General features: G+C 43.7%; 8 protein-coding genes across 8 annotated transcripts; 4 read left to right on the top strand and 4 right to left on the bottom strand.

Annotated features, from left to right (window-relative positions):
• Positions 1–146: 146 nt before the first annotated feature.
• On the top strand, positions 147–4,795 carry EAF02_001750 (uncharacterized protein; the record flags this gene model as incomplete). The annotated part of the gene is made up of 2 exons (XM_038897798.1): positions 147–185; positions 242–4,795. The coding sequence occupies 2 exons, from the start codon at positions 147–149 to the stop codon at positions 4,793–4,795; spliced, it is 4,593 nt and encodes a 1,530-aa protein (XP_038762773.1).
• A 547-nt stretch (positions 4,796–5,342) lies between these two features.
• EAF02_001749 (uncharacterized protein) lies at positions 5,343–6,485 on the bottom strand (the record flags this gene model as incomplete). The annotated part of the gene is made up of 3 exons (XM_038897797.1): positions 5,343–5,746; positions 5,819–6,310; positions 6,455–6,485. The coding sequence occupies 3 exons, from the start codon at positions 6,483–6,485 to the stop codon at positions 5,343–5,345; spliced, it is 927 nt and encodes a 308-aa protein (XP_038762772.1).
• An 847-nt stretch (positions 6,486–7,332) lies between these two features.
• Positions 7,333–12,810, bottom strand: EAF02_001748 (uncharacterized protein; the record flags this gene model as incomplete). The annotated part of the gene is made up of 5 exons (XM_038897796.1): positions 7,333–9,602; positions 10,241–12,393; positions 12,445–12,557; positions 12,616–12,682; positions 12,767–12,810. The coding sequence occupies 5 exons, from the start codon at positions 12,808–12,810 to the stop codon at positions 7,333–7,335; spliced, it is 4,647 nt and encodes a 1,548-aa protein (XP_038762771.1).
• A 482-nt stretch (positions 12,811–13,292) lies between these two features.
• On the top strand, positions 13,293–14,328 carry EAF02_001747 (uncharacterized protein; the record flags this gene model as incomplete). The annotated part of the gene is made up of 3 exons (XM_038897795.1): positions 13,293–13,662; positions 13,749–14,167; positions 14,239–14,328. The coding sequence occupies 3 exons, from the start codon at positions 13,293–13,295 to the stop codon at positions 14,326–14,328; spliced, it is 879 nt and encodes a 292-aa protein (XP_038762770.1).
• A 966-nt stretch (positions 14,329–15,294) lies between these two features.
• On the bottom strand, positions 15,295–17,108 carry EAF02_001746 (uncharacterized protein; the record flags this gene model as incomplete). The annotated part of the gene is made up of 6 exons (XM_038897794.1): positions 15,295–15,516; positions 15,570–15,685; positions 15,759–16,050; positions 16,099–16,362; positions 16,417–16,894; positions 16,945–17,108. 6 exons carry the CDS (start codon positions 17,106–17,108, stop codon positions 15,295–15,297), a joined length of 1,536 nt encoding a protein of 511 aa, XP_038762769.1.
• Positions 17,109–18,221: 1,113 nt separating this feature from the next.
• On the bottom strand, positions 18,222–20,324 carry EAF02_001745 (uncharacterized protein). The gene is made up of 3 exons (XM_038897793.1): positions 20,080–20,324; positions 18,704–20,025; positions 18,222–18,658 (listed from the first exon to the last, which is right to left on the bottom strand). The coding sequence occupies exons 1-3, from the start codon at positions 20,138–20,140 to the stop codon at positions 18,242–18,244; spliced, it is 1,800 nt and encodes a 599-aa protein (XP_038762768.1). The 5' UTR covers positions 20,141–20,324; the 3' UTR covers positions 18,222–18,241.
• Positions 20,325–20,821: 497 nt separating this feature from the next.
• EAF02_001744 (uncharacterized protein) lies at positions 20,822–22,502 on the top strand (the record flags this gene model as incomplete). The annotated part of the gene is made up of 2 exons (XM_038897792.1): positions 20,822–22,215; positions 22,286–22,502. 2 exons carry the CDS (start codon positions 20,822–20,824, stop codon positions 22,500–22,502), a joined length of 1,611 nt encoding a protein of 536 aa, XP_038762767.1.
• A 3,248-nt stretch (positions 22,503–25,750) lies between these two features.
• On the top strand, positions 25,751–26,626 carry EAF02_001743 (uncharacterized protein; the record flags this gene model as incomplete). The annotated part of the gene is made up of 4 exons (XM_038897791.1): positions 25,751–25,832; positions 25,893–25,923; positions 25,981–26,100; positions 26,170–26,626. The coding sequence occupies 4 exons, from the start codon at positions 25,751–25,753 to the stop codon at positions 26,624–26,626; spliced, it is 690 nt and encodes a 229-aa protein (XP_038762766.1).
• Positions 26,627–27,139: the final 513 nt, after the last annotated feature.

Raw genomic sequence — 27,139 nt, 5'->3', positions numbered from 1 at the left:
GATCATCAACAAACTTACTTGGATATATAAACGAGATCATTTGGGCTGCATAAAGGGGAAAATAGCTTGTCGCGGAGGAGGGGGGGATCGGCGCATGACATCGGCTGTTTTGCATGTTCATTTTATGAGTTACGACCTGTTACGATATGGATCTCGGGGATCAACCTACCAATGTATTGTGTTGTGTAAGGATTCTTGCTCGATTTGACTCGAATAAACTTCGTAGCTAACATCTACTCAGGACAATTTTGCATCAATAACCTATGAATATTTCGAAACCCAATGGCAATCACCTTCCTCTATAGCAAAAAAGCATTTACAAGACGTGGAAACCGCTTGGAGGAAACACGGCACTTTAGTATATTACGACGCAAAACGAGAAGGGATCTGGGTCTTCCAACCAAGCCCAAATTCCCCGAACAAAGCTCTCGATGAGGGGGACGATCTACTGAGCCAAGCCAGCCTTCCTACTGTGCAAGGTGTCGAGTTGTTGAAGAAGGATAAAGGGACATATGAACCTTCCTACCTTGCAAAGAACAAATCCATACTCGCAGCTAGTTTGAACACCCCCAGTAGCACGTCTTCGCCTTCACCTCTCGAAAATGCACTACGCAATGCACAGAATGTCAATGCAAGGGCCATGCAAGCAAATTCGGCCCAGAATCTACATGATCCGGCAGGAGCATCTCCTGGTGTTAAATCCGTGGCCAGTCTAGGTGACACTTTTGCGTTTCTGAAAGAAGTCCAGGAGCACTTCATATCATCCGTTCAGGGCTCCATCATGTATAGGCTTTGCAACGACCACGGACTGATTCCTCTCAACTCACGGACCTTACTTCTCCCCTCAGAATCACCATCTAGATCAATGGCATATTACCAATCTCCAAAGGTTTCTGACGACACAGTCACTCTGGTGGATTTAGACATCAGTCTCAGTTCCCTGGGTGCCCTAATGGTAAAAGCTTGTTCTTACGTCACCCCTGGTCTTCAGAGTATAAGCCACTCAAGCCCAGAGAAGCTCCAAAGAACTTTATCCCAGGGTACTGAGTTATGGCTAGCACCAGGGGGAAACCCAGCGAAATTCTACTCATTTTATGACGATGAGCAACTGCCCGGAATCCAACCTATTTCGGATTTACAAAAATATCCTGAAGATCAAAGCTGGCGCTTTCATGGAACGACAATTAAGTCCTGGCAATCTCGATGTTTGGATTGGTTGTCGACCAAGGGTTTTGATTCAACTTCAATCGAAGAAGGAGGATGGATGTTTGTGCAGGTGCTAAATGTTAATTATGGATCTTTGAACCCCGAATACGCAGATATACCTTCTTCCGATGAAGGTGCTATTGTACCTTGGCCAACGCTGTTATGCTTCAGGGCCATCAAAACTTCTACAACTGACCTGCAGCCTTCAAGTGCGAATTATTTTGGGCTTGTAGATCCTCTGACATTTGTAGAAGAATGGTCTATTAACGCCGAAGAAAGGGCGAGGATCATGTCGAATAGGCAGCAGGAGCGGAATGTCGTAAAGGCTGCTAAAGAACAGGCTGATCAGGAAGCCCAAATCATTCGAGCAAACAACCATTCTACAGCATTACTGGAAAAGGGTAGCAATGCTGGCGCAATGTATCCCACACCTCCAGATGCCATACATCACCCTGGGGGGCCAACGCCATCATTCGACGGTGCAGTCACAACGCCTGGGAACCCTACCCATTTATTCCCGCATGATCACGAAGCAACGAATTCCAGCACATCCATCATGAACACTGCGGACACTGATAACTGGGTAACTTCAGAACAGAAACATCGCTCAAATTCCAATATGAACTTTGGAGAAAATGACAATGATAATGATAATCTCTTTGGAGACATAGGAGGAGATTTGTTTGGCGATACAGACATCACTGATGCCGACTTCAACTTTTTCGACCAACCTGATGATATAGAAATGGATCATCAGTCAGGGTCCCCGGTCGAATCTAATTTACCTCCTGCTCATCAACATAAGGTTGTTGAAAAGTTATCCGTTCCCAGTAAGCCATCAGTGCCTCAACCAATATCAAAGGATACAATCATGAAGGATTCTCAGCCAGAGAACAACATACAACAACCCACGTTCGACCAGCGCTTCTCAACTTCAGATATGGATATGGATGTGGAAATGTCAAACAATAACGACAGCTTGATAACTTCTGTTCAACCACCCTCTCCACCACGCATTGTGGCTCCTTTCGACAAAGAAATAGTATTCGGCCAGTTGGCAAGACGAAAACGAAAACGAAAATCGAAATCGCAGTCATCTAGCGAGTCCAGCGTATTCGATGAAGTCAAATTTGAATACTCTTTAACAGAGGTTGATGAGAAGTATGGTCGTAATGGGCGATTTCGATATTCCGATGATGATCTAAAACCACAGCTTGTAGAGCCGCACGATCCTACGAACCCAGAATCTTTTGGTAGACGAAAAAGTGAGAATAAAGCACACGAATCCGATGTGTTGACTCGAATTCTGAATAATGACAATGCGCAGTATGAATTTGAGTTAGACAATGAAGCAGAGCTAGATATTGCTAGCGATTCTAACAGTATAAGCGACGCATCGGAATCTGACGAGACACCACCAGTAGGGGTTTCGACCATGGTTAAACTCGGCACGAAAGGAAAACGCTATTTTGATGAGGCCAGTATGAGTTCATACAACGCTTTTACCGGAGAATATGAACCCTCCGCCGGGACTCCACAGTCCGTGATCGAACCACATATTCCGATTTTCGAATCTGATCCCGCAGATTGGTCTCTAACGCCGTATTTTACCTCCCCCGAACCAGATATTCAGCCTAGCGGGTTATCGGATCTAGACTTGATCGAAACGGCCCAAATCATTGCAGATCAAGCTGCTTCAGGGTCTCTTCGTGTGAACGATCGAATAAGTCAGAACCCGGACGCCCATGACCAGGCTACCTTTGCTACTAGAAGACTAATGACTGATGTCTTGCAAGCTACGAAGGTGTGCTTGAAAGATGTCAGAAATTGTACTCTGAAGTCATACCTTACCATCCCTGGGATTCCAGCTGTAAATGCGGCTTTGCGTTTACCACCCCAGGGTCGACCCATGCCAAATCCTAGAGCAGCACAGCTTACGGATCCTTCAAAATCTAGCAATCTATTTCCCATTCAACCTCCACAGCTTGAAGTACGTAGAGGCGACTCCAAGTTGGCAGTTCTACCTCCCGCAATACAATTTTGGGATAATTTAGGGCTGGCGCCTTACACTGGAAACAAAGATGTTAACGCTGTTTGCATATATCCCAATATCGTAGGCATCAATGAGAATGCTGATATCTTCCTCGATCAAATGCGAGGGGCGTATGAGTCATTCAGATTTGGAGGACACGATCGTATTATGTTTCCAGACTCACCTAGCGGCCTTCTGAATTACCCATGCGATGTCAATACAAATAAGGCAGCTTACCTGAGCTCGCTTAAAGATGTATTGACGCGGTTGGGCAAGAATCTATCAACTATGACTGCGGAAGAGAAAAATGTCGTTGTATACTTCGTTTATCCTCTCAATAATCAGTCTCTACTCGTGAATATCTGCACTGCTTTCAAGCACCTGTTCAAGGTCTACAGGAAGTCGTTGTCCGAAAAAAAGCTGAAAATTTACAACGAATTGGTGCTGCAGCTTGTGCCGTTGGATTTTATGGCTGCTCCTAATTCATTAGTAGTACCATCGCCGGCGGAATATTCACGTCTTGCTATGGAAGTATATGATCGCTGTGTAGATTTCGTATCATCTTCCACTACAGCAGCTATCCTTCTAGAGAAACCTCTTCCCCGGAACATTGATTTTAAGTTGAATATCAATCCATCTCCTGCATTGTTGCAAGAGAACTCATGTCTTCATATTGCTTATGCTCAAAGTATCGACGAACGATGGATTACTGCCGCATGGTCAGATAATAGGGGCACCAAACAGATGACAGCCTCATATTGCCTTGGGCGGAAGAACGAGCCATTCACTCTTCTCTTTACGGATGTTGCGAATGAAATCTGGGAGACCACTCTTGACTTGATCTCCAGCAAAAAGGTTCACTGGCGTATAATCATTGCAAAGACTGCTGTGATGGAACAATCTGAAATCGATTTTTGGACAGGTCTTGCCTCAACAGAATCAAATGGTTCGATCAGTCTCACACTAGTCACTGTACAATCAGACCCATCTTTAAGGGTATTGCCCCCACAAACAAAAATTCCGCTGCCATCGATGACAACATCACAGTCCGCTACGACGCCCGTCTCCACACCTCAAGCATCTCAATCTTCGGTTTTCTCCCCGGGCAATGCATCAACACCAACAACGAATGCCCCTACCCCTTCCGAAGCACCATCTACATCTACACCCGCTGTTCCTCCCGAACCCGATGATCAAAGCTCTCGTCTCCTAGATGTCACAGATCAAACTTGGGGTGCAATCCTCTCTCATCGCCTCAACAATTCGAATTCTCTTCTCGAATTTAACCCTGCTCTTATTTCCGGCTACCTCGTAAAAAATAGCGGTACGAGCACCGATGATCCGCCGATAGTATTGGAAGTCAATATCATCCATGCGGAGGTTGTAGGAAATCCGCGCACATTTCACGATACTTTGTTAAGGGAGATTTTAGGTTATTATAGGGGATTGGCTACTTTGGCAAGGGTCAGAGGCGTGGTGCATCCTGTCAGAGACGGGAGACCTTGGCACGTTGCGGCTGCGGAGAAGGCGGTCAAAGCTTTGTATATGTTACTTTGATAGGCTGTTTCTGTCAGAAAGGGATCCGGTGAACAATTGGATGGCGATTCGGGAAGATGGTGGTGGGATATATTAAATTGGATTGCGTTAAATGAGTTGATAGTGGCGGTGCCGTTTCTTTTGTGGGATGTTGATAGATACCCTGGGGTTCCTCTTTTCTATATGTACATGGTCACCCATTGTTGATGTGGGTTGGATGTCATGGATTGTTTATATGATGTTAGCTGCGTTAAAAAATGGCGTGAAGAGAGAAAAGAAATTCTGGTATAAATTTGATTATGATAACAGCATTCGATTCGTCTTCGGCTGTTCCTCAAGAAATAGCGAACAAGTAAATACTAGATGAGCTACGCGGAGCATCATTTACCAGCATTGAGAATTAACAGGTTGTTTCACGTGTTATGGTGAAAAATGAATATTGAGTCCATCTCGTCTATATTTTTCAGCGTATATGCATGCCGTTGATGCATCCAGGTATCAAAAATGCACAAAGCCCATCCATCCCTCCCTTGCATGAATTCTCCTCACATTCTCACAAATCGTCCATCTAAGAATCCCACACCCCCGGAAACAAGTACTCCACGTTCTTCTTTCCCTCCTCTCCTCTTCCCTGTTCCTTCGTCATAAATCTAACCATGCCCGTGGTGTTTCCTTCCCAATGTTTCGCCAAAACCATCTCACTATGTTCCTGCTTACTCAATGCATCAAGCACTGCTCCAACCAATCGTTTTGCATTCTGTCCATTGGCATGCATATGTCCCATGACCATTTCCACATCTACATCGGCTGTGCTGTGCCAGCAGTCATAGTCGGTCGCCATACAGATCATTTGGTAGACCATTTCAGCTTCGCGCGCGAGCTTGGCTTCGGGAAGCGCGGACATGTTGATCACGGAACCGCCCCAGGAACGGTACATGTGTGATTCTGCACGGGTGGAGAAGGCGGGTCCTTCTATTTGGTGGAGGAAAGATTAGTTTATAATTTCTACAAGGGGAAAGGAAGACATTAGGAAAGGCAACTTACCCATACAAACGATCGTTCCTTTGTCATGTAAAACAATTCCCTCTCCCTCGAGTGCATGTCCACATTCCCTCACTACCTTTGCAATCTTCTCATCGAATGGATCCGCAAAACCCACATGTCCTACAACACCCTTCTCAAAAAAGGTAAAAGGACGCACTCCCTTTGTTCTATCAATAACCTGATCTGGCACTACGAAATCGCGGGGTTTGATTTCCTCGCGCAAGGAACCCACGGCACTAAATGCGATGATGGTTCGGACGCCGATGCTGCGGAGAGCAGCGATGTTGGCGCGGTTGGGGATTTCGTGGGGGGCAAGCTCGTGGTGAGTACCATGGCGAGAGAGGAAGGCGACGGGAGTAGAGTTGTGAGAGAGGATGTGGATCGGGGAGGAGGGGTAGCCCCAGGGGGTGAGTGGGTTGAGGGTTGCGATTGGGACGAAACCTTCGAGGGATTGGAGACCGGTACCACCGATTACGGCAATGTGAACGGGGTCTGGAGGGAGAAAAATTGGTTAGTTTGGGAATGGAATGGAATGAAATGCAATAGATTGGTAAATCTTTGGGTTGAAAAAGGAAAGAGGGGAGATAGGATAGAGTAGGATATTGGGTGATGGATAGGTTATAACATTCTACATACCAGAGAAAGTGGTAGGAAGTGATTCGGCCATATTGGTCTTGTTCAGAGTGTCGTTGGTGAATAAAAAAGAGATCGAGGAATGAGGGTTCCCGAGACAATTTTTATGTCGAATTAAAATCTTCCTGTATGGCGAAATCAGAGAAGCGACAAAAACCAACAAGGTCAGTTTGGGTTCGGCTTTTTTTCAAAAACTACCCCGCCAACACCGCTCCTGCCCCACCAAATATCCGTGAACAAGGATTGCAATATCTCCACGTGGGAAGCGGAGACTATATAGACAGCGAGTGAGTGATATCAAATGTCAGTGATATTTATCTGTATATTTTGTTAAGCGCAATAGAAATACACTCGGGTAAGAATGACTCGTGTGAGTACATGCTCCAATGACATTGAAAATCTCATGCTCACTGCAATAAAATACAATATACTAGGTAGTGCAAAGCAAACTTGCTAGATAGAAATTCCATGGTCGATTTGCTATGCTATGGTATACTATGCTATGATACAACAGTAAAAAGGTATCGCTATCGATCTTTAGGATCATAAAAATCACGCTAGAAGCAATCAGTGCTTGTGGTGTATGATTGATGACTTGCGCCCTTGCCATCTTCCATAAACTCTCCATAATCGGTGCTCTTACACTACGACGTGAACCCACACGTCCATCCTATAATCCATACAAGTATCAATACAGTGGTAAACACACACATAATAATCATACAATTCGTTGCATCGTCAACATCTCATCATCCTTTCCACCATTTTTCCACTCGAGTCTTCAGGGCCATCGTGTTAAATGGAGAACAGATGGACCTCTATCTCGCAGATGAAAATGTTGCTCTGAGAGAATTGATCTACCTTTACACAGAACATCCTATTCAATGTCCCGTCAACAGCTTTCTGTTTTTCTTCAACACAGCTAGAAGTCTTTTCTCCAACTCTTGGGTCTCCTTCTTTGCGATTTGCATTGCGGACTCGGACTCCTTTTCAGTTAGTAACTGGACATTTCGATCCTGTCGTCCATCATCAGGATTTCGGTGCCCCACAAAACCCGCGGTATAATTTGCAACTCTATCGTTGAGGTCCATGTCATGAAAGTCTGGAGCGTGATTGTTTCCATTCAAAGGGGACCAGCTGGAGGTCTCGCCCCCTTGAAGTGCAGTGTCACCTGCCAAAACATTCGCACTGAGTGCCTTTTCTAACTGGGGATTGTTAGAGAGAGATGGTAAAACATATTGGTTAATGTAATTCAAAGCTTCATCACGTTGGATCTTGCTGACCGCATCCATAGGTGTAGTATTGCCGGTGGAAATGGATGTGGGGAAGTATGAAGCAGGTCCATTTGGAACCGCGCGACCGCCAACCAAATTAAATCCAACGCCTGTGTTTTGCAGTCCGGAAACAAATGCAGTAGGACCGGCATTAGCTGCAATTCTTGCTTGAAGCTCCAAGTATCGCTTCTCTTCGTCAGGAGTAAGATTGCGAACACAGTCCCCATTAGGTGTCAACATGATCCGTATTGATCCCGAAGCAATCTTGTGAACAGTATTTCCCGCGTTCAACTCGGCCCGTTCTTCAGGGCTTACATCAAGTTTTGCAAGCGCTTCGGCGAAAGCTGGTCCAAAATTATCCTTCTCTCTCTTCCTCTCATTACTGATACCAGGTGGAGTTTTCAATATCTCAGATAAATTTGAGATAAAAGGAGCAAGGCTGGCTGGACTTGGACCTGTGCGCTTTTCTACAATCTCCTCATCTTCGACAACAGGAACCTGTGGCGACTCAGGTGGGGGCGTAGGTTGTTGCACCTTTGCCTTATTCTTGCCCTTTCCCTCACTCTTATTGACAGGTTTGTCGCTGCCAGTTGAAACAGGCTTTTCTGGCGCGATAGGTTCTGCGGGTTTACTTTCCTCACGGGTAATCACTGCAGGCGGAGGTGATGGCGGTCTGCTAGGCGCCGAAGCAGAAGCATTAGGTGCACTGTTAGCATTCGGTCTGTCCCTCTTCTTCGTCTTTCTGCCCATAATTGGCTCTTGTTCTCCAACTTTCTTGGCTTCAGCTGCAGCTGCCATTTGCTCTTCTAGAGCCTGTTCCTTCTTTGCAGCCTTATCCCTTTTCGTTTTTGCCGTGTTGCGAGTAGGTCGCGGCTGTCCATTCCTGGACGGACCAGGTGAGCTCGCTCTCGAAGCTGTTGCGGACATGAGAGACGCATTATCATGCTCACTGGTATTATCAGGAAAATGTGCGGGGTACGGAGCTACAGATGTTGCAGAAGTTGGAGCAGGGCTTCCCATGGGAGCCGTGCCCCCCTTTGGTGTAGCAGGACTGGTGGTCAAAACTTTGAGAACGAAGTTAGATCTCACTGTCGATGTCGAAGGCGCTGGTAGCGCGGGAAAACCTGACGTTGGAGCAACAGTTTGACTGGGTTTCTCAAGAGTGTCTGCTATACTAGTAGCAGGATTCGTGGAAGCTGAAATGGCCAAAGTAGATGGCGCTGTTTTCTGCTCGCTTGCCTTAGCAACCTTCTGGGCATTCGAGGGTTTTGGTGTAGATGGCGCCTTCGAAGAGGAGGCAACTGGTTTTGAAACTTTCCTAGGTGCAGGTTTTGTTTCCTTCTGTGACCCGAGGGCTGGAAAATCATCGTTGGAGTAAGGCGTTGGAGTTGCAGGAGTGATTGCTGCAGGGCGCAAAGGGGTTGTCGGAACTACAGGCACTGTACTAGACTGAGCTGCAGTATCCCTTGGCATACTAGAAGAAATAATTTTTGTTTCATGTTTTGTTTTTGCTTCAGACGCTGATATCTCAAGGGTAGGGGCAGGTAAAGCTTTAGACTTGACAGGAGAAGGCGTTGATGGTTGAGACATGGCAAGTGGAGTGGCAACACGGGGAGGGTGCACCATGCTAGCTTGTCTCGATGGTGTGAACGGAGCAGCCGCTGAAATTGTTTTAGAAGGTTTTCCAATTGGATCTTCGCGAATTGCTGGAGGAGGATGTCCATGGGGATTTGGTAGCCCAGGTGGAAAAGCCGGAGTACTCGATCGAGACACCTCTCGGGACATTTCGCCATATCTCATGGGTGAGTCATCCGGTACACTGTCTGACACCAAAGCGTCCACACTGTGCAAAATGCTCTCATCGAAAGTTGAATCTTCTAAACAAAGTTAACGTTAGCGTGTCTCCATTAAAGTGAGCAAATGTGAAGTGATAAGTGGGCGGTAAGGTTAAAGGAGCATCATCGGTTAATGCACAATGCTACTACAAGATAGGGACACGGTCACATCACGAATCCATCATCGTCTTCGATAATTGAAAGAGCGGGCTACTGAAGGTACAAAATATGTAAGAATGATATATTTCTCCAGCCACTGTCGTTGGCGTGGGAGCGGGGACTATAACGTACATGAGAGAAGCGGCCGCGACGAAGACGATGATGGAATTCCCGGCGTGACCTGTTTTGATCTTGTTGCGCACCCAGACGAAATAAACAGAAAAGAAACGATGGCAGCAATCCCATTAGGTCCTCTCACTCATTTTCCAACCGTAATATGACGCCAATGCATCCGAAGCATCCATCTTGGAGCTATGCCATGCCCGCTAAAACAAATGTGTGCTATACCGAGCAATAATGCAACACTCTTTGAAGAGTTTTTGCCAACGCCATCCTTGTAAATGAAAAGAAATATCGTTATCTACAAAAGCCACGCCAAATATTACGCCCAACTAACATAGTCATCTACCATCTAGGGAATCCTGCACCGCCGCCATACATTAGGTTGGGGTTGTACCCACCTTGAGCCTGACCACCAAACAGCCCCTGTCCGACTCCGGCATTGCTCTGTTGTTGATGCTGCATTCTCGCCTGCAAGATACTTGGGTCCGCAAGATCGACTAAGCCACCTCCCCCAGAGGAGGAAGTGTTAGCATGCCTGTGCTTCTTTCCCTTCTTTTTCTGCTTTTGACCGAAGTCATGAAACGCCCCGGTCTGAGGACCGTAGAGCGATGCCAGAAGACCTGAAGCAGGAGCTGGAGTGGAGGAGGCAGATGGGAACTGTTGATGAAGAAAATTAGGAAACATGTACTCACGCTTACTTGTATCAAGACCCTGATTGCCGCCAGCACCAGGACGACCCCTCAAAATTTCACGAAGCATCTCACTACCATTCTCCTTGTTAACTCCTCCAAAAGCCGAACCGGCACCCATCGCGTTACCAAATCCATGACCTTGGCCAAACATCCCTCCGCCAATAGGTGGGGTATTGGATTTTAGACCTGAGAGTCCAGGGGGAGCTGGGATTGAAGGATTAAATGACTGGAATCCTTGCTGAGGATGACTTGAAGGAGGCATCATTGAAACTTGCTGTTGCATCATCTTGGAATTGGCAGAAGGTTTGATAGATGATGGCCCAGCGGCACCATCCCCAGCGAAACTATACCGAGAAGATTGTCTGTTGTGACCTGGCTGTTGGAAGAGTGCGTTATTCTGGTTTGATGGATTTCCGAGTCCAACCGGGGAAGAAATGTGATCCATGAAGCTCGGCGGGACACCCGATGGGGATTTGAACATTGAGAGTTGTGATTGTTGCAATGGAGTGAGCGATCTTCCATTAACAGAACCCAAATTGCTGATGTTCTGGTAGTTTTGTTGTTGCCCAAGACTTGGGCCAAATGGCCCGTTGGTAGAGCCACGTTGGATTGGCAGCTGAGAACTTTGACGACGTTGAAATCCAGGAGGGTGGTTGATCTCTCGTCCATTATCCTCTGGCTCGCCACCCAGTTGCAAACTACCACTCTCAGGTTCTTGTTCTTCCACAGGTTCAGGTACAGATTGAAGATCGGCCTGCGATTCCTGCTCCATGTGTAGACGCTCCTCTTCCTGTTGTTGCTCGCGCATCAAACGTCGCTTTTCTCCACCATGATCATCGAAAAGTAGTGGAAACGACGCAAGATCGTCTTCGTGAATCTTTGGACCATCCCAGCTGAGCACATCCGAATTGATTGACCTAAGGAGTTCGGCGCCAAAGGGTTCCTTTTCAGGATGCGAAACATCTTCGATTGAAGGGGTGGGTTCTCGAGCTTCAATGGGGCTAGCTTCCTCGGATGATTCTTCTTGATCTTCAACAAGCTCTGGGGTTTCTTCTTCGACAGCTTCAGTTGTAGAAGGAATAGCATTCGAAATAGCAGGACTGGGGGCAGCAGCGCTAGTAGCATGACTTCCTCTTCTGCTGCGTTGCTGCTGTACGCCACGATTGGCCCAGTTGGCGGTTGATGGAAGAGCGGGGCCATCCCCATTGTCTGAATCATCTTTGCTTCCTTCCCGTACCATTGGTTGTGCAGCGGCAGCTAAAGGCTGTGCTTGTTGAATTGGTGGTGCTGCTTGTGCTTGAGTGCGAGATGAAGATGCCTTGGTCGGCAAAGGTCGTTGCGAGTTCACACTGTTAATCGATGACAAATCTTGTCTAGAGTAACTATCATCATTGTCGCCTGGCTCATGCAAGAACATGCAATTCTTGTTCGTGCAACTTTCATTACGCAGATATGCCGAACAGTATTTCGTGGTTCCTAATTGCGCTCTTAAGACTCGGTCACCGTTTGTAGAACCGTTGACAGCCGTTATGCATCGTTCGGCATCCAGCTTCGAAGCGAACGTAACGTAAACTCCGAAATTTTGACCTGAATCGTTCTGTTTGGATTTACTGACCACGATCTTGAGGATCTTTCCATACTGGCCAAAATATTTTTCGCCGCGTAAGGTTTGAAGGAGCTCATCCTCTCGTATACTGGGACTTAGACCGTTGACATATACCAAGTTTTTCTGCACAACTCGTAAACCCGCTAGATGCTTTCGATTCAGACTTTCCACTTCTCGCTTTTGTGCTTCTTTTTGTCTTATTTCGGCTTTCTTTTTGGCGTTCTTTTGGACATTGGCCTTAAATTGAGCGACTCTGTAAATTGCGGTCAGCAGGTCGATTTATTGACGCTTTAATACTACATACTCTTCAGGTGTAACAACTTTCCATTTTATCGTCTTCTCGTCATAAGCTCTTCGACAGGCAGGACAGAGGCCGTTGATATTGTTCTTGATATTATTGTAGCAGAACTGACATATCTAAGATAGTGGAAGTTAGCATCAAGCCGGCAGACGGTGTCAAGGAAACAATAATTACCTGGTAACCACAAGGACATGGTTGAAAGTTCTTGTCTGATAGATCGAATTCTTCAACGCAAAGTGGGCTGTCGAAATTTGATTAGCAAAGTGTTCAAAAGATACAATTCGCCCAAGCTGAAAACGGCTCAACAGGAAGTATGGGAACGTACCAGGTATCATCATCTTCATCAATGAAGCTGTCTTGAGGTGCCATTTCGAGTGTTCAAATGTGCGATTGAACAACGAGACGAAATTCCAGAAAGTATGAATTTGGTTCTGATACGATGGTTTTTGGTGCGCTAATGAATACAGCGCGTTGTTAAGTATTGTGAGAGTATTATTAAATTATCAATACTCTAGGTATGAGATGCGGGGTTTCCGGTATCGATACGTAGAATTCTATGTAATGTAATGGTATTGTTGTGAAGTGAAAAAGAGATCAATTAGATGAGTGTGGGTGTGGTAGGAACTTCTTCGAGGATCATTGAGTTAAAGTGTAAAAGTCATGTTCGCTCTTGGTTTGTCCACGCTAAAATCTCGGTTATGTAAGCTGGAAGCAATGAGCGGCGCAAAAGTGGAAACCTCAGGCACCTTCTCTAATCTTCCGGGATCATTCAAGCACCAATCTGAATATCATATCATCGTCAATGAATTTCTAATCTTTGCAATTGAACTTCATACGATTCAATTTCAAAGATGGCGATGAGGGTTTCGAATAGTCGGGCTTTGGCCTCCGCCATTAGATCTACCAGAAGCACTTTGTGCCAACCTAAGAAGCTCAATATTCGAACATTTGCCTCCACACAACATGCCCGAGTTGTTGTCTCTCCAGATACTCCAAACATGCGCCATGCTCAGAGAGCTCCTGATGTTCCAGGAGGACTTCGGGTTCCTCCTGTGAATCCTGCAGACAAATACGCAGCAAAGGCAGATGATATGCACAGATATGGATCATGGCTCATGGGGTGCCTTCCAAAATACATTCAGCAATTCTCAGTATGGAAAGACGAGCTTGTTATATACATCTCTCCTTCTGGAGTAATTCCTGTATTTTCATTCCTCAAATGTAAGAAACATATGCCTAAATATGTGACAGTACCTTTGGCCAACTCTATCCGGTTTCATTTCACAGAAAAAGCTGACTATTTAAAGATAATACCAACGCGGAATTTACTCAAATCTCAGATATTACCGCCGTTGACTTCCCTACCCGCGATCAGCGTTTCGAAATCGTCTACAACCTCCTTTCCGTACGCCACAACTCCCGCATCCGCATTAAGACCTACGCCGACGAGGCTTCCCCCGTTCCCAGTCTCTGTAGTCTCTATGACGGCGCGAACTGGTACGAGCGTGAAGTCTATGACCTCTTCGGTGTCTTCTTTATTGGTCACCCAGATCTCCGTCGTATCATGACAGATTATGGGTTTGATGGCCATCCATTACGGAAAGATTTCCCATTGACAGGTTACACGGAGATTAGATTTGATGAGGAGAAGAAACGTATTGTGGTGGAACCATTGGAGTTGACTCAAGCGTTCAGGAACTTTGAGGGTGGAACTGCTGCCTGGGAGGTATGTTCACATTTTTATTTCACTCCTGCCACTTTCGAGCTATCAAAGTGCATGATACTAAAATTAAATAGCAAGTCGGACCTGGTGTTGATAGAAAACCCACCACATTCAAACTCCCTACACCCAAGCCAGAGGAGAAGAAAGAAGAACCAAAGAAATAGATTCATAGAGTCTATTGTATATAAACTGTCGACAAACGTATTTTACATCCATACAAAGATTTCTAAACCCATACAAATGTCTTGTTACAGGCATGCTAAATCTTGCCTCCGCATTGCCGAAGTTATGTCGGATTGCATGGAAACAGAAACCGTTCGTGCCACTATAATCAGTGATGATTTCAGCTCATGTCATACACCTCTAGATGCACATTAGCCCAATTGCTATTCACTTCCCGTACTAATTAATATGGAAGCTACCCAAAATTCCTGTTTTTAGTGTTAGTGGTATGAAACTAGGCCATCATCCTCGTCATACTTTAATACAACCTTTTCCACCCACCCGGTCTTTCTCGTTGACATATTCGCCTCAAATTACCCATTATAATATTCGACCAGATGATCGACGAGCATAGTCCCCCGCCCCAAGTTTTAAGACCATTCCCTTTTGAATCTAGACGAATGTTGAAAATCTTTAAGTCATACATCTTCAATACATTTCCTTGAAACATTGCTCTCTAGTGAGATACCATCTCAAGAATGCCATTTTGTTTGCTATTCTATGGTTTTGAGTTCTGGTCTTTTCTAGCCTTTTCGATCTTCTTCGACGATTTCATGAGTCGAGCTCCTCACGTGTCATCGTAATTACCCGAGTACTGATTGGTCGCTCTAATTGCCTTTAAGTTTTTTGATGTACATCTCGGAGGAAAAGGTACACAGTGGCATATCCGCGCCCAATGCTTTTTTGTTTCCTTCTAAAATTGTAGATAGAGAGAGTATTGCCAAAGATAAGATTCAAATATGCAGTCAGTATTGCATTTCCTCAGTTGTATTCATGATCATTAGTGTTTCAGTACCTGAACATTTTTGACAGATTGCATTGAGTAATCAAGCATCACAATATGAACTCATGTATACATTATTCTTCGACTCTTGTATCTAAGATACTTGATGCCCCCAAGTTTCAATTTATAAATAATAACGAAACCTTTTATTTTCCCAATCGGTCAATACAACACGCTCAACTGTCAAATCCACATCATCAATATCCTCTACATGTTTTGGCTCAGGATCAATATAAACTCCCTGTTCTCGATCGCGTCGTTTGTTCTCCCTGTCCATATACTGTCTTAAAATGATTGATAACACAATGGAGATGACCAAGCAAGCGATCATGCCGTCGTATGCCGTCTGTTACACTAGTTAGTTTTCAACAATCGAATAATAGGTTAGAGAGTCCATACGTGGTAATTCGGTGCTTCTGCGGATTTGAATAGCTGAGGCCCGCCGATGTTGCCAGCACAGTATCCGATAAAAAAGATAGCATTGACGGTGGTTTTCTTGGTGAATCCTGCTGTATCTGTGCGAAGGTATTAGTCCACATGGAGTGCTAAGAGAAATGATTAAAAAGCTCATGGCAGGATTCAACTTACTGCTAGCCATCAAACTGAGAAGAAGAGGGAAGGCAGAGGAAAACAAGATCATCATCCAGCATCCGACCAAACGTCCATATCTGTTAGATGTTGGAAGTTCCTTCACCAGCAATATCCCAACCAAAGCAAATATGTATCCAACAACGATAATTATGAGACGAGACCTTCGAACTTTCGAAGCTGTGTAGGTCGCAGCAATCACAGCTGCAATTTGGAAACCTCCGTTGGGCATGCCAAGTAAGATGGTATCCAGCTGGCCAAAACCGAAGGATTTGATGATCAAAGATCCGAACTTGATTCATTAGTGCAGGAACAACATTATTGCAGTGAAGGGTCTTACATTTGAAACTACACCATTGGTAATTGATGCCACAGCGATAATGAGGGATATTAACCATGTTTTAGGATCAACAAGAGCCTCGATGCATTGAGATCTCGACCACTCATTTGTCTTGTAACTATGTTGTGTCTTTTGCGGTCGTCGATCAGCAATTTCTCGCTCGCGTTGAGCGAGAAATCGAGCTGTCAAGGGGGCATCTGGCAAAGTGAAATAAAGTAGGACACCCCAGGCAATAGTAATCAAACCGAAAATGATAAATAGCCACTACAATGTATACATTAGATACCAATGTCGACACTAATTTGAAAGATGACTCACCCTCCATGATCCCAAGCTTCTTCCAATGTGAGCAATACCATAAGCTAGTAAGCCCCCAAAGGTATTGGCAATTCCATTTCCCAAAAACCATATTCCGTGTCTCCAAGCATGCTCAGAAGGCTTATACCATATTCCCGTCAACAAACTGAACCCGGGACTGACAGTACTCTCCGTGATTCCCAAGAGAACGCGGAGAACACACAGTCCAACAAAGTTATTGGCAGCTCCATGACATCCTAAAACAATGGCCCAGATGACAATTGAAACCGAGAGGTACTTCGCCAATGGGAACTTGACGAAGCCCAAGGAGGCTGGATAGTTGGCTATCAGATAGCCAAAGTAGAAAGCACTTCCTAACCATGAATATTCCTGTCCCACAAGCCCAGTGTCAGGTATCAAACCCATTATTGAAGCATAGTTAAGACTGCTTTTATCGAGGAATTGCAGAAAATAGGAGGCCGTCAGTAATGGCATCAAACTATTTTGTCTGTTAGATTTCTTGTACTACATCGAGATGGTGTTACTTACCGCCAGTCAATCTTTCTCAGTAGTGCTTTCTCTTCTGCGCCTGTCGGATGGCAATAAACTTCACCGATTTCCATGTTCTCAGTGTCTTTTCCCGCTTGAGAAGCATTTGAATCAGTACGGACAGCGTCTCCGCTAAGGTCCTTCCCTTTGTCAATTGAAGTCATGATCGAGAATAGAGTGTTGAATGAAATCTGAAGTCAGAATCATCCCTAGTGGGCATTCGAGGAATTATATCTATGCCAATTGCTCGAGGCTAAGATGGAACATGTTCAGGAGAGTTCAGAGTGCTATCTTTGTCCTTATCAGTAACTATAGAACTATTTTGGAAAGTTGTGATTTTGAGCACTGGGGAAGGTTGGGGAAAATCTCCAAGACGTCGTGATACTCGGTAACCCTGGCTGGTGATTCGCCAGAATTGACGACGAGATAAACCACGATGTATTCGCCGTTATCGGCCCCATATCAATTCGTGGGAGGTGCTTATCTTTTAAATGTTCACGTGATACTATTCCTTCAATTAAGGTGACTGTGCTGTGGTAATTGATGAATCTACTAGTCTGTGTAAAACCATGACTGATGTTTGGTTGGTTCAAATCGAAGAATTTGAAGATCGCTTGTCATACATGCATGTCTGAAGCTGACATCTGCGTAACCCCTCGTCTCATTTAGTTCTAAGACATCCGAAATGCCGTGTTCAATGTCAATTGGAATTCCAACAAGTAAGAGTTCTGGCCCCTGCTCATTATATATATAAAACTTTTCCAACTAAAATATAAAACTATTCAACTTTTTATATTCTAGTTTATTTATTATAATAAAATATAAAATCAGAAATTCTTTTGAAAACTGTTATTTAATTAATCAAATTTTATAAAAAAAATAGACAGAATATTTTTTATTTATTTTTTAAATAGAATTTGAAAAAATTAAAATTGAAAATTCTAAATTTTCATAAAAATTTGCTTATTTTATATAAAAAAAATATTATATATTACGATTTTTAGAAAAATTCGATTTCAATATTATATAACTATTTAACCAAAATAATGAAAAATATTTTAAATAATTTTTTATGTTTTAATTATAATTATTTATTACTTTTAATTTTTTGAAAAAAAAAAATATAAAGATTTGAATAAAAGATTTAATATAATAATTTGTATAAAAAAACCTCATTTTTATAGGGATTTTATTATATTTGTTATAGGGATACAGTAAGCAGGGGCCAGAACTCTTATATTAAATTAATGTAGTACAATGTCAATATCGGAAATTTAAATACATTTGATTAATAAGGTTATATAGCTAGGATAATTTCTTTTACTTTACTCAAAGATATGATTCCCAAATTGTTCCGCTTGAATGTAGAAATCCCTTGCAGTGATTTGCGAAGGCGATGATCAGTGATTCGACCCTGTAACCATTCTTGATGAATCATATCATCTGTCTCAACGGCTGCAATGAACAACGACCATTGAAACTCGTATACCGGCTGTTGCGATCCCGCAGGACAAACGTACATGGCGAATCGAAGAAGTTGGCTCAGAGCGGTTTTGATCTCAGTCGAACTTTCTGCTCCGAACGGACTTGACCTACATCGGGCGAAATATATCTGCAGAGCGTAAAACATGGTAGCTGAGTTTGCACAATTGAGCTTCATGGCTGGTTGCAAAGTCATATCTGAAGATCCATAGTAAAACACAGCTCCATAACGCTACGTTAAGTAAGTACTAGTTTTCCGAGATGTGTAACAACTTACTATTTCTAAAGCTGCGAACTCTTTTTGCAGACTTTCTTGCATTACATTTGCCTCAGTACACGGGGGTTTATGACTGAATTCGCTGATTTTGCAACATAGAATCAGCATATCAGACATCATATCGACTGGTAAACAACTCTCAATATCTCGAATGCTTTGTGATATTGGATATTCTGCTCCCCAGTTCAGTTGTAGAGCAAGACGAGATTCCGCTTGTACTGATAAAAGTTGATCAGGATGTGCTTGAAAATGGTTTGCCAAGTTAGGCTTGCATCCCAAAAAGCTCCCTTGAGCATCCATTTTTAGCAACCACATGATAATACGAGCGATCAGACTTCGCTCTGCACCATTTTTAGTCGAGCTTTGGTTGGCTAAAGATGATTGAGCATTTGTTGGTACTATCAAATTATGCTTTGTCAGATGTTCTATTGCCGCAAGACTCAGTCGGTCTAATTTTGATATAATTGTACCATTCGATCGCGACATATACATATGTATACAGTAAAAAGCAGCCAGTATTGCGAGATGGTCTGCGGGATTTTCACACTGCAAAGCTTGCATGAGTTGCTCCGTGCCTTTTTCGTAATGTTTGTGCCCAATCTGGCGAAGACGGCTAACACTGTCAGAGTTGGAGGGCATATCGTGGAGTGAAACAGCTAATATGAGATGAAGAAGCATCTCCGAGTGCTTCAGTGCATGAATTAACAATAAGGTAGGAGTAGACCATTGCGGATCTCTGGTCGTTTGAGATAGTGAGAATGCTGTTCGGTAGTGGGTAAGAGCCAACTCCTCGTCGTTGTTCAAGGACATCCCATTTTCCAGCGACCTCTCTTGTGTCGACAGTATATTCGCAATAGCAAGCGGTTCAAAAGATAGAGGGCTGTAATTTGTGCGAGTATACACATTCAAGCTCTGAGGGTCTGGAAGTAACCATTCGGCAACCGAGTCCAACAACATATCTGCCCCTGCCTCAATTACTGGCGCCTGGTTTGGAGATACGCCTTCAGGATGTCCCACTGAAAATGAAGATGCTGATGCTGCTGCTGCTGCCAATCCATGGTCATATCCCGAAAGATAATGATTTAACAGTGCTTCTGATTCTTGTGGTTGTTCCTCTGATACTTGTAAAGCTGGTGAAAGTGGCTGAGGAGACCAGTCAGAATCTCGAGACTTTATTGGGCCAGCACCTCGTCTTCGTTCTCTTACACTTGGTAGAATACGGGAGCACGGCTGCTGGCAGTCAAGCTTCAAACGCTCACATCTTCCGCATGAAGGAAGACACTCATCACATTTGACTTTTTTTGCACGGCAAGTCAAGCAGCCTTTCGATCAAACCATTAGCAAGCGCTGGACTGTATTGATGCTGGATCACTTACCGTATTTGGAACGACCAGTCGTGCTCGATCGTTTTCGTTTAGAACTGATATTATCGGACATGGATGGAGAGACCGGCACGATTAGAGTGTCATACAAATTGGCAATATGATACACATAGTATGATTGATAGAAGATGTTCTTGAGAGATTTCGACAACCCCTCGATTCGTCAGCACATTTGAGCTTGTGAATCAGTATAAAATATACGATCAAATTGCATGGAGTTTCCCTAGCACGTCGATGATTGTATCTTCTGATGACAAAGTTGGTGCACGGCACAATGAAGATTGAAGATAATCCACTGGACCCCCACTTTCTCCACACTGAAACACTTTCAGAGGACACAGACTCCAAATGATTAAGCGAGGGGACGTCGGTAACTGCAGGGTTTGATTGGCTGAAATACACGATGTGCTCTCGTATCTGTCATTTCTCCTCTTAGAGGGAAAACACGACCCTACATATTAATACCTTTTTTATCTTTACCTTATATCAATCTCACTACTGATATGGAAATTTTCGGACTCTTGAAGCGAAAGTGGGCTTGAAAGTCAGTTTATCGCGAGAGAGTCATCAAGTGGGATAGAAAACATTTACACAATTGTTCAAGCAGCGTCGTTGCCATACACGACCTCTTCTATTTTCACCTGCAAAGTTTTTGAATATCTCGTTATATCTTTGGCTTAAGATAAATTCAGTTTCTCCAAATCGTTAAGATAGCCTGACATCTTCCTCCGGCGTCATGGGTAATACTATATCATACAACGTTGCCGAGCATAAGCTCGATCTTGGCGACGGAAAAGGTTTTATCACAGGTCTTCAATATGATACAAAGGCACGTCGGTATGCTGGGGTACCATATGCACTGCCTCCCTTAGGAGATTTGCGTTGGCGAAAACCTCAACCACTACCTGCTGACCATACTTATACATCACATGATGGCACGCCATTCGATGCTACAAAATTTGGACCGATTTGTCCACAGGCCGCTTATATGTCAGCCAAGAAAATAGGAACCCCTGAAGAGGCATTTGGCGAAGATTGCTTGAGACTTAATATCTGGACACCGGTTGAAGCAGCCAAAGATAAAAATTGGCCGGTTATGCTATGGCTCCATGGAGGGTGGTTTCAAATGGGAGACCCATCACATGAACCGGGAATGGATCCAACCGAACTCATTTCAACGGGAAAGTTGAACGCTATTGTAGTAGCTATCGGTTACAGACTGAACCTGTTTGGCTTTCTGGCTGGTGATGCCTTGCAAGCAGAGAACGGCAGTGCCGAAGCAGGCAACTACGGATTATGGGATCAGAGACTAGCTATTGATTGGGTACGCGAGAATATTGCAAGATTTGGTGGTGATGTGGAGAACATTACCCTTGCAGGGAGAAGCGCAGGCGCTTATGCCGTACATGCACATGCTATGTACGAGTTTCAAAACCCAGCATTTTCAGCCGCGTCTCCATCATTCCATCGAATTGTCATGATGTCAAATGCGATCCCCGCACAACCAAAGACACCTGCTGAATGTCAAAGCCAGTTCGACGAACTGTGTCAGTTCTTTGATATTCCAGAAGGCTCTAGTGGTGCCGAAAAGCTGGAATTGCTGCGCAGGATAGAGTCGAGAAAACTTGTTGACGCAATCATGGAACTGAAGAATCACACATTCCGACCTGTGACAGATTCATCATTCATTCAACCAGGCATGATGGACTACAATCGCAATGGCACTTTTGCGGAAGAATTCAAGAAGCGAAATTTCAAGATAATAATTGGCGAAATGTTGAATGAAGAAACACTTTACGCTGCAACGAATGGACCTGAAGCAAACGTGGACTCTCTTCGCCTTCAAGTTTCTAACTACTATGCACCTGCGACAACGTCTCGCGTGCTGAAACACTATAAAGTCCCAAATACAAACGATAAGAGCGATTGGACGGCAGTATATGGTCATATCATTTCTGATGGTCAAGTGCGCGCACCATCTCGGTTTTTAGCAAACAGTCTTTTCTCAAATGGTGTAGGAGTTGAGGATATCTGGCGGTATAGGATTTCGTATCGACTTTCATTCATAACAGATGCTGTAGCACCAAGAAGCTTTGGTGTGGCTCATGCGATGGATAAACCTTTCTGGAAGTAAGCCTTTCTGTTGAAAAGAAAAAGTACAGAGACAGCATTTGACTGACAAATCTCTCACTCCGAATAGTTTCTCAATAATGCACGGTCCAACTGAACAAGAACTCGTTCTGATGACGAATTGGATTCGTGACTTGGTCGCATTTGTAGGTGCTGAGAACGACCATCGATATGGTCCTAAGGAGATCGATGATTTTAAAGTTGCTACTCCGGAGGGCAAGATTGAAATCCAAAAGGACACAAGGTGGAAGGAACTCTTGGAGCTTGCTGATATATTCTCTGGATGAGAAATTTCAGAACTTACTTCACATATAATCTACAATTATGAACAACCGCAGTCTAGAATTGAAACCTATCAGACTCCCAAAAACAAATATAACACCTCGAGTTGATCTGACATTAAACCCAATCTGACAAGAAAATTTCATCTGCGACATAGTGTACAAGCAAGCTAGTACTCCAGGACCTAGCAAGTGCCATCGTCGCAACATGCGGGCGATTCTTTTGTACATCCGTCCTCGTTACAACTACAATTCTTAGGATCCGGTGGTAACGTAACGACAGGTGCTGATGTAGAAGTTGCAGAAGCTACAGGTGCAGAAGATGAGGACGATTCGTCATCTAGTGGTATGACATAATCGCAAATAATCGCACTAGTGTCATCAGCATCAATTACTGCCTCACCGTGGCAATTTGCAGGCCAGACTGGTTTTGACAGAGTTGTAGGATCTGTACTTTCGTCTCCAAGATCGAGATTCTCGACAGTGGCCTGGACATCGGTTTGCCTGGTCATGCGGTTGAAACCACGTTCGGGTAGTTTTCCCGGGTAGGCTGTTCCTTTGCCTGTCCAACCCCATTGTTTTCCTTAAAGTTTGTCGACAAAGTACCAGACGTAATTCTCCACTGTCTGATTGTCAGCTTCTTCAAAGTATTGAAAGCCGAAATGGGGTGGAAAGTGGTGATAAGAAATTCCTCGTGACATGTACCATTAGGAACAATATTCTGGTTTATGTTCATCTTATCACCCTGCATAAATTTCCATGCATAGTCTCTCGCTTAACTCATCCCATATATTTTCTACATCTCATTCAGCGCCAAACTAGAGCCAACAAGATTAGACAACTTACACGTTTTGGGAGATGGTCATCGATCGTATCAAACAAATCTGTAACTGTCATTGATTATTAGCACATGCTTTCGTTGCGAAGATCTAGAACTTACGATGTTCACTATAACCCATTATGTCACAATGCAACCACTAATTCCAAGTTAATTAGCTTCGCAGTTTTGGAGAATGAAGTCCGAGAATGAGTGTGTATACTTACTTCATGAAGCATAACTTGCTCATACGAGACATATCTCAAAGCCCCAAAACTATCTTCGGATACTTTTGGGCCACCAAGAATCTCGTTCAAGTATCTGCGGCTTTCAAAAATGTATCGCTCCCAGCATATTCGGCAAGTCTCACAGCGTTTCGAGTAGCTTCCACAAGAATATTGAAATTTTCGATCTGCGAGTGATGGTTAACAAAAGATACCATGCGGAAATTTAAGATCACATTAGGCACTCATCACTCCAGACTAGTGTTCTCCACCAGATGGACTCGAGTATTAAGAATGCAATTGGGAAATTGGAAGTAGTCGACAATTGAATTCTCAACATTGAATCATTTACAAATGTTGATCCTCAAAAACTCTTGTCATGAGCATAGAATTGCAACTTAAATCGCACGATACATCATACTTGCTCCCGTACGGTCGCTCTGCATTGGGATACGCCGTAGCCCACCAGACCCCCTTGTACGCATTTTGCAAGTTATTGAGCATAGCTATTTCAGACAAATCCAGGGCCCTCTTTTCGATGGTAGCGTTAGATATACTGGCATCTCTGACATATAAATACTCAGAAGGTAATACTGCAGATAAAACCAAAGAACATTGAAAAAGAACGATTGCCAACGGAGTAAACTTAATTTGCAGCATTCTATCGGACTCTTCAACAAGAAAGAAACTAAATAGAGACTAATGCAAGTATGTACACAGAATGAGGTTCAGAAAAGTACATCATCTTGAAGTCTTTATACGTCTACTTTGTTCTTTCTCAAGGGAGAAATGAAGGTGTAGAATCTGACCTCGCCCCAAATCCAACTTCTACAGCCTACGCTCAGGGCTTATGAGTGCACTAATTTTGCAACTGTTCGTAATTCAGTAAGTAAAAGCTTGAAGCGTCTATATCTTAGGTAAGTCAAGGCTAAATATCCTGAGCTCCATGATTTCATGCTAAATTTAGGGCCAGTGAGGCAGACAATCGATGACCGCGGTTACAACCATTGATGGTGGCTCAGAAATACATAGGATTGTTCGAGTGTCTCTGAGACTTGAGAATCAATACTGCATACTATGGGGTGTCATTTGTTGCTAAAATTGGAGAGAGAAACTAGTCCTATTGGCATGCAGGTACTCGTAATTAATTTGCTCAATGGGTAGGAGGATTCAAAAGGATGCTACGAGTATGCCTTCCATAAAAGACTTTGGCACATCATGCAAACTTACTTCGTAAATAATCTAGCTGAAACGATTTTCTAGGGGTCGAGGTGACAACTGTTGGCTGGAAGATGTGTGGTTCTATAGCGTGTTTGGTACCTGCGAAAAGTGGCCATCCCTTTTAGCTTGGCGAGCTCGGCTCAAAACAAGCCGTATACAGGGGGTAACAGGGCTCGTTTTAGGGTTATGATTGGAATGAGTACAATTAAAATACCTTAACGAGGAACGATTGTAGGGCAAGTCTGATGCCAGCAGCCGCGGTAATTCCAGCTCCAATATGGTATATTTGATGATGAGAGGTACTCAAAACGTTCTAAAATTACACAGCGCTCTGGCAGAATCAGTCACAAGCCACTCTTTCCAATTGTTGATGTTCAGCAGGCTCTCCTCAAATAATTAAGAGCATCAAAGATTGATATAGCACATCTAGCTGATTATTTTTGCTACCTAATACACAAAGTACATCACACAGGTATCTCTCACTTCCAAACCCACAGTATAGTTGGTTCCAGACTCTGTTACCTATTCAGAGGATCTGTGGTGGCGGAGACGTAGTTGTTGGACGCTTGCAGCATGTCCGGGTGTGTGTGGTAACCAATAAATGTCCAACTACCTAGGTACATATTGTTTTGCACCTTACCGCCGCTTTTACCACTAGTCTCTACACCCTGATACTTGTATATCTTACAAATGTTGGTCGAAACACTCGATGACCTGTTCGTTCCCGTTGAGACATCGCAGATTGTTGTTCAAAATCTTACGGGCTGTTGGAGTGTCATTGGCCTCATGAGAAATCATCGCGAATTTCCAGTCAAGAGAGAGAGAACTCTATCCGTAGCCGTTCGAATCACTGTTACGGCAGACCTGCGGCGTTGACACATCATTGCCTCCGCATAGCTCCCATCATTTTGTTGATAAGACTGTTCTCATTTTCAAGTTCGAGAACTTCCAACTGGCCTAGAAATTTCAGATAATTGACAGATTCAATCACGATGTATCGGCTCTTTCCATACCTTCTCGCCTGCAGTCTATCTGCATTGGCTGGATCTGCATGGGCTTCCTTGAATGACTTTCGTCAGTTATACTATTCGTGTATATAAATGTGTTCAAACTAACATTTTATTGGCTTTTCAGCAATTGGTATTGCTCTTGGAATAGACTGCCTGTCAGTAATTTCCATTCGTTGGTATATAATTATTTGCTGTTACTGACTTTGAACTAGAACATCAGCATACATTAATGAAAGTGATGATTTTATAATGGTGGCCAAGGTCAATACCACACAAGAGTGGAAGAATTATACCTCTTCCAAGCCTGGCTATTGGGATAACGGCGATAATCAGTATGTCTAGAGGAAACTACTCATCTGTGTTGAATCTTTGCCGTGTCTGGTTTAACTAACGCAGCTCAGCGAAAAAGAGATATATTCGGACTCAGAACTGAAAGAACTGCTCAACGTAACACTATCGGCCATTCAGAAAGCAACTGAAACCAAACTCAATAGACCGATTGAAGTACTCGGTATTACATATCATGATGTTATGATTGGAGATCTCAACAATCTACTAGAAGTCGCAATCAAGCTTTTGCCTGGCATGAAAGACGGCTCGCAATTACGGCATTATCTCCATAGCATGAGATTAGGATATCGCCTCAATACTGCAGAAGCCCTTGGATACCCAGCAGGAACTGACATTGACCAAGAGTCCAATCTACTGTTACATTTCGACTATCAGGATAGTCGTCTTGAGGTCTCAATAACTGATGGAGGGACGAAAATAAGTTTGGTGGAACAAAGGTTCAAAATTCCCGACTTTGGGGGTGTGGGACAGATTGCTTCTGTAAGAGCATATCTTTTAGGTCTATGAAGCACTCGAGATTTGTCTATTCGAGATCCCTTAAGATTTATCTATTATGACGTCTTTGCTAAGACCAACATTGGATATTTGCGAACCAAGAGGCTAATGATGTATCACAGCCCGAGCAACTTGAACACCTTGCAACCCGCCTGAAATACTTTGTTAAAATAGCACTCTCAGATTCTCAGCCACCAGAGCTCACGGAGTTCAGACGCATCATCTTCAGTGGCAACGCGCCCGCATCGGAATTTCAAAAAATTTGCGAAACAATCATAAAAGTTAAGTCGGGTACCCCACTTTCGGACCACCCCTCTTTTAGGCCACCTTAAAAAAGCTTATTACAAGAAGGGATTTTTTTTATTTATTCTTTAATAACTTCATAACACTTGAATCAATTGATTTAAAATTTTGATATATCATTATTTATATTATATTTAAGATATATATCAAAGTTGATATTAATTCAACTTTATATATAATAATAAATAAGTATTCAATTCAATAAGCCACTTCGGATTATAA

The sequence above is a fragment of the Botrytis sinoallii genome, assembly GCF_014898435.1.
Source record: "Botrytis sinoallii strain Bc 23 chromosome Unknown BSIN_002, whole genome shotgun sequence".
Classification (NCBI taxonomy): Eukaryota; Fungi; Ascomycota; class Leotiomycetes; order Helotiales; family Sclerotiniaceae; genus Botrytis; species Botrytis sinoallii.
This window is presented reverse-complemented; position numbering and strand designations above follow the sequence as displayed.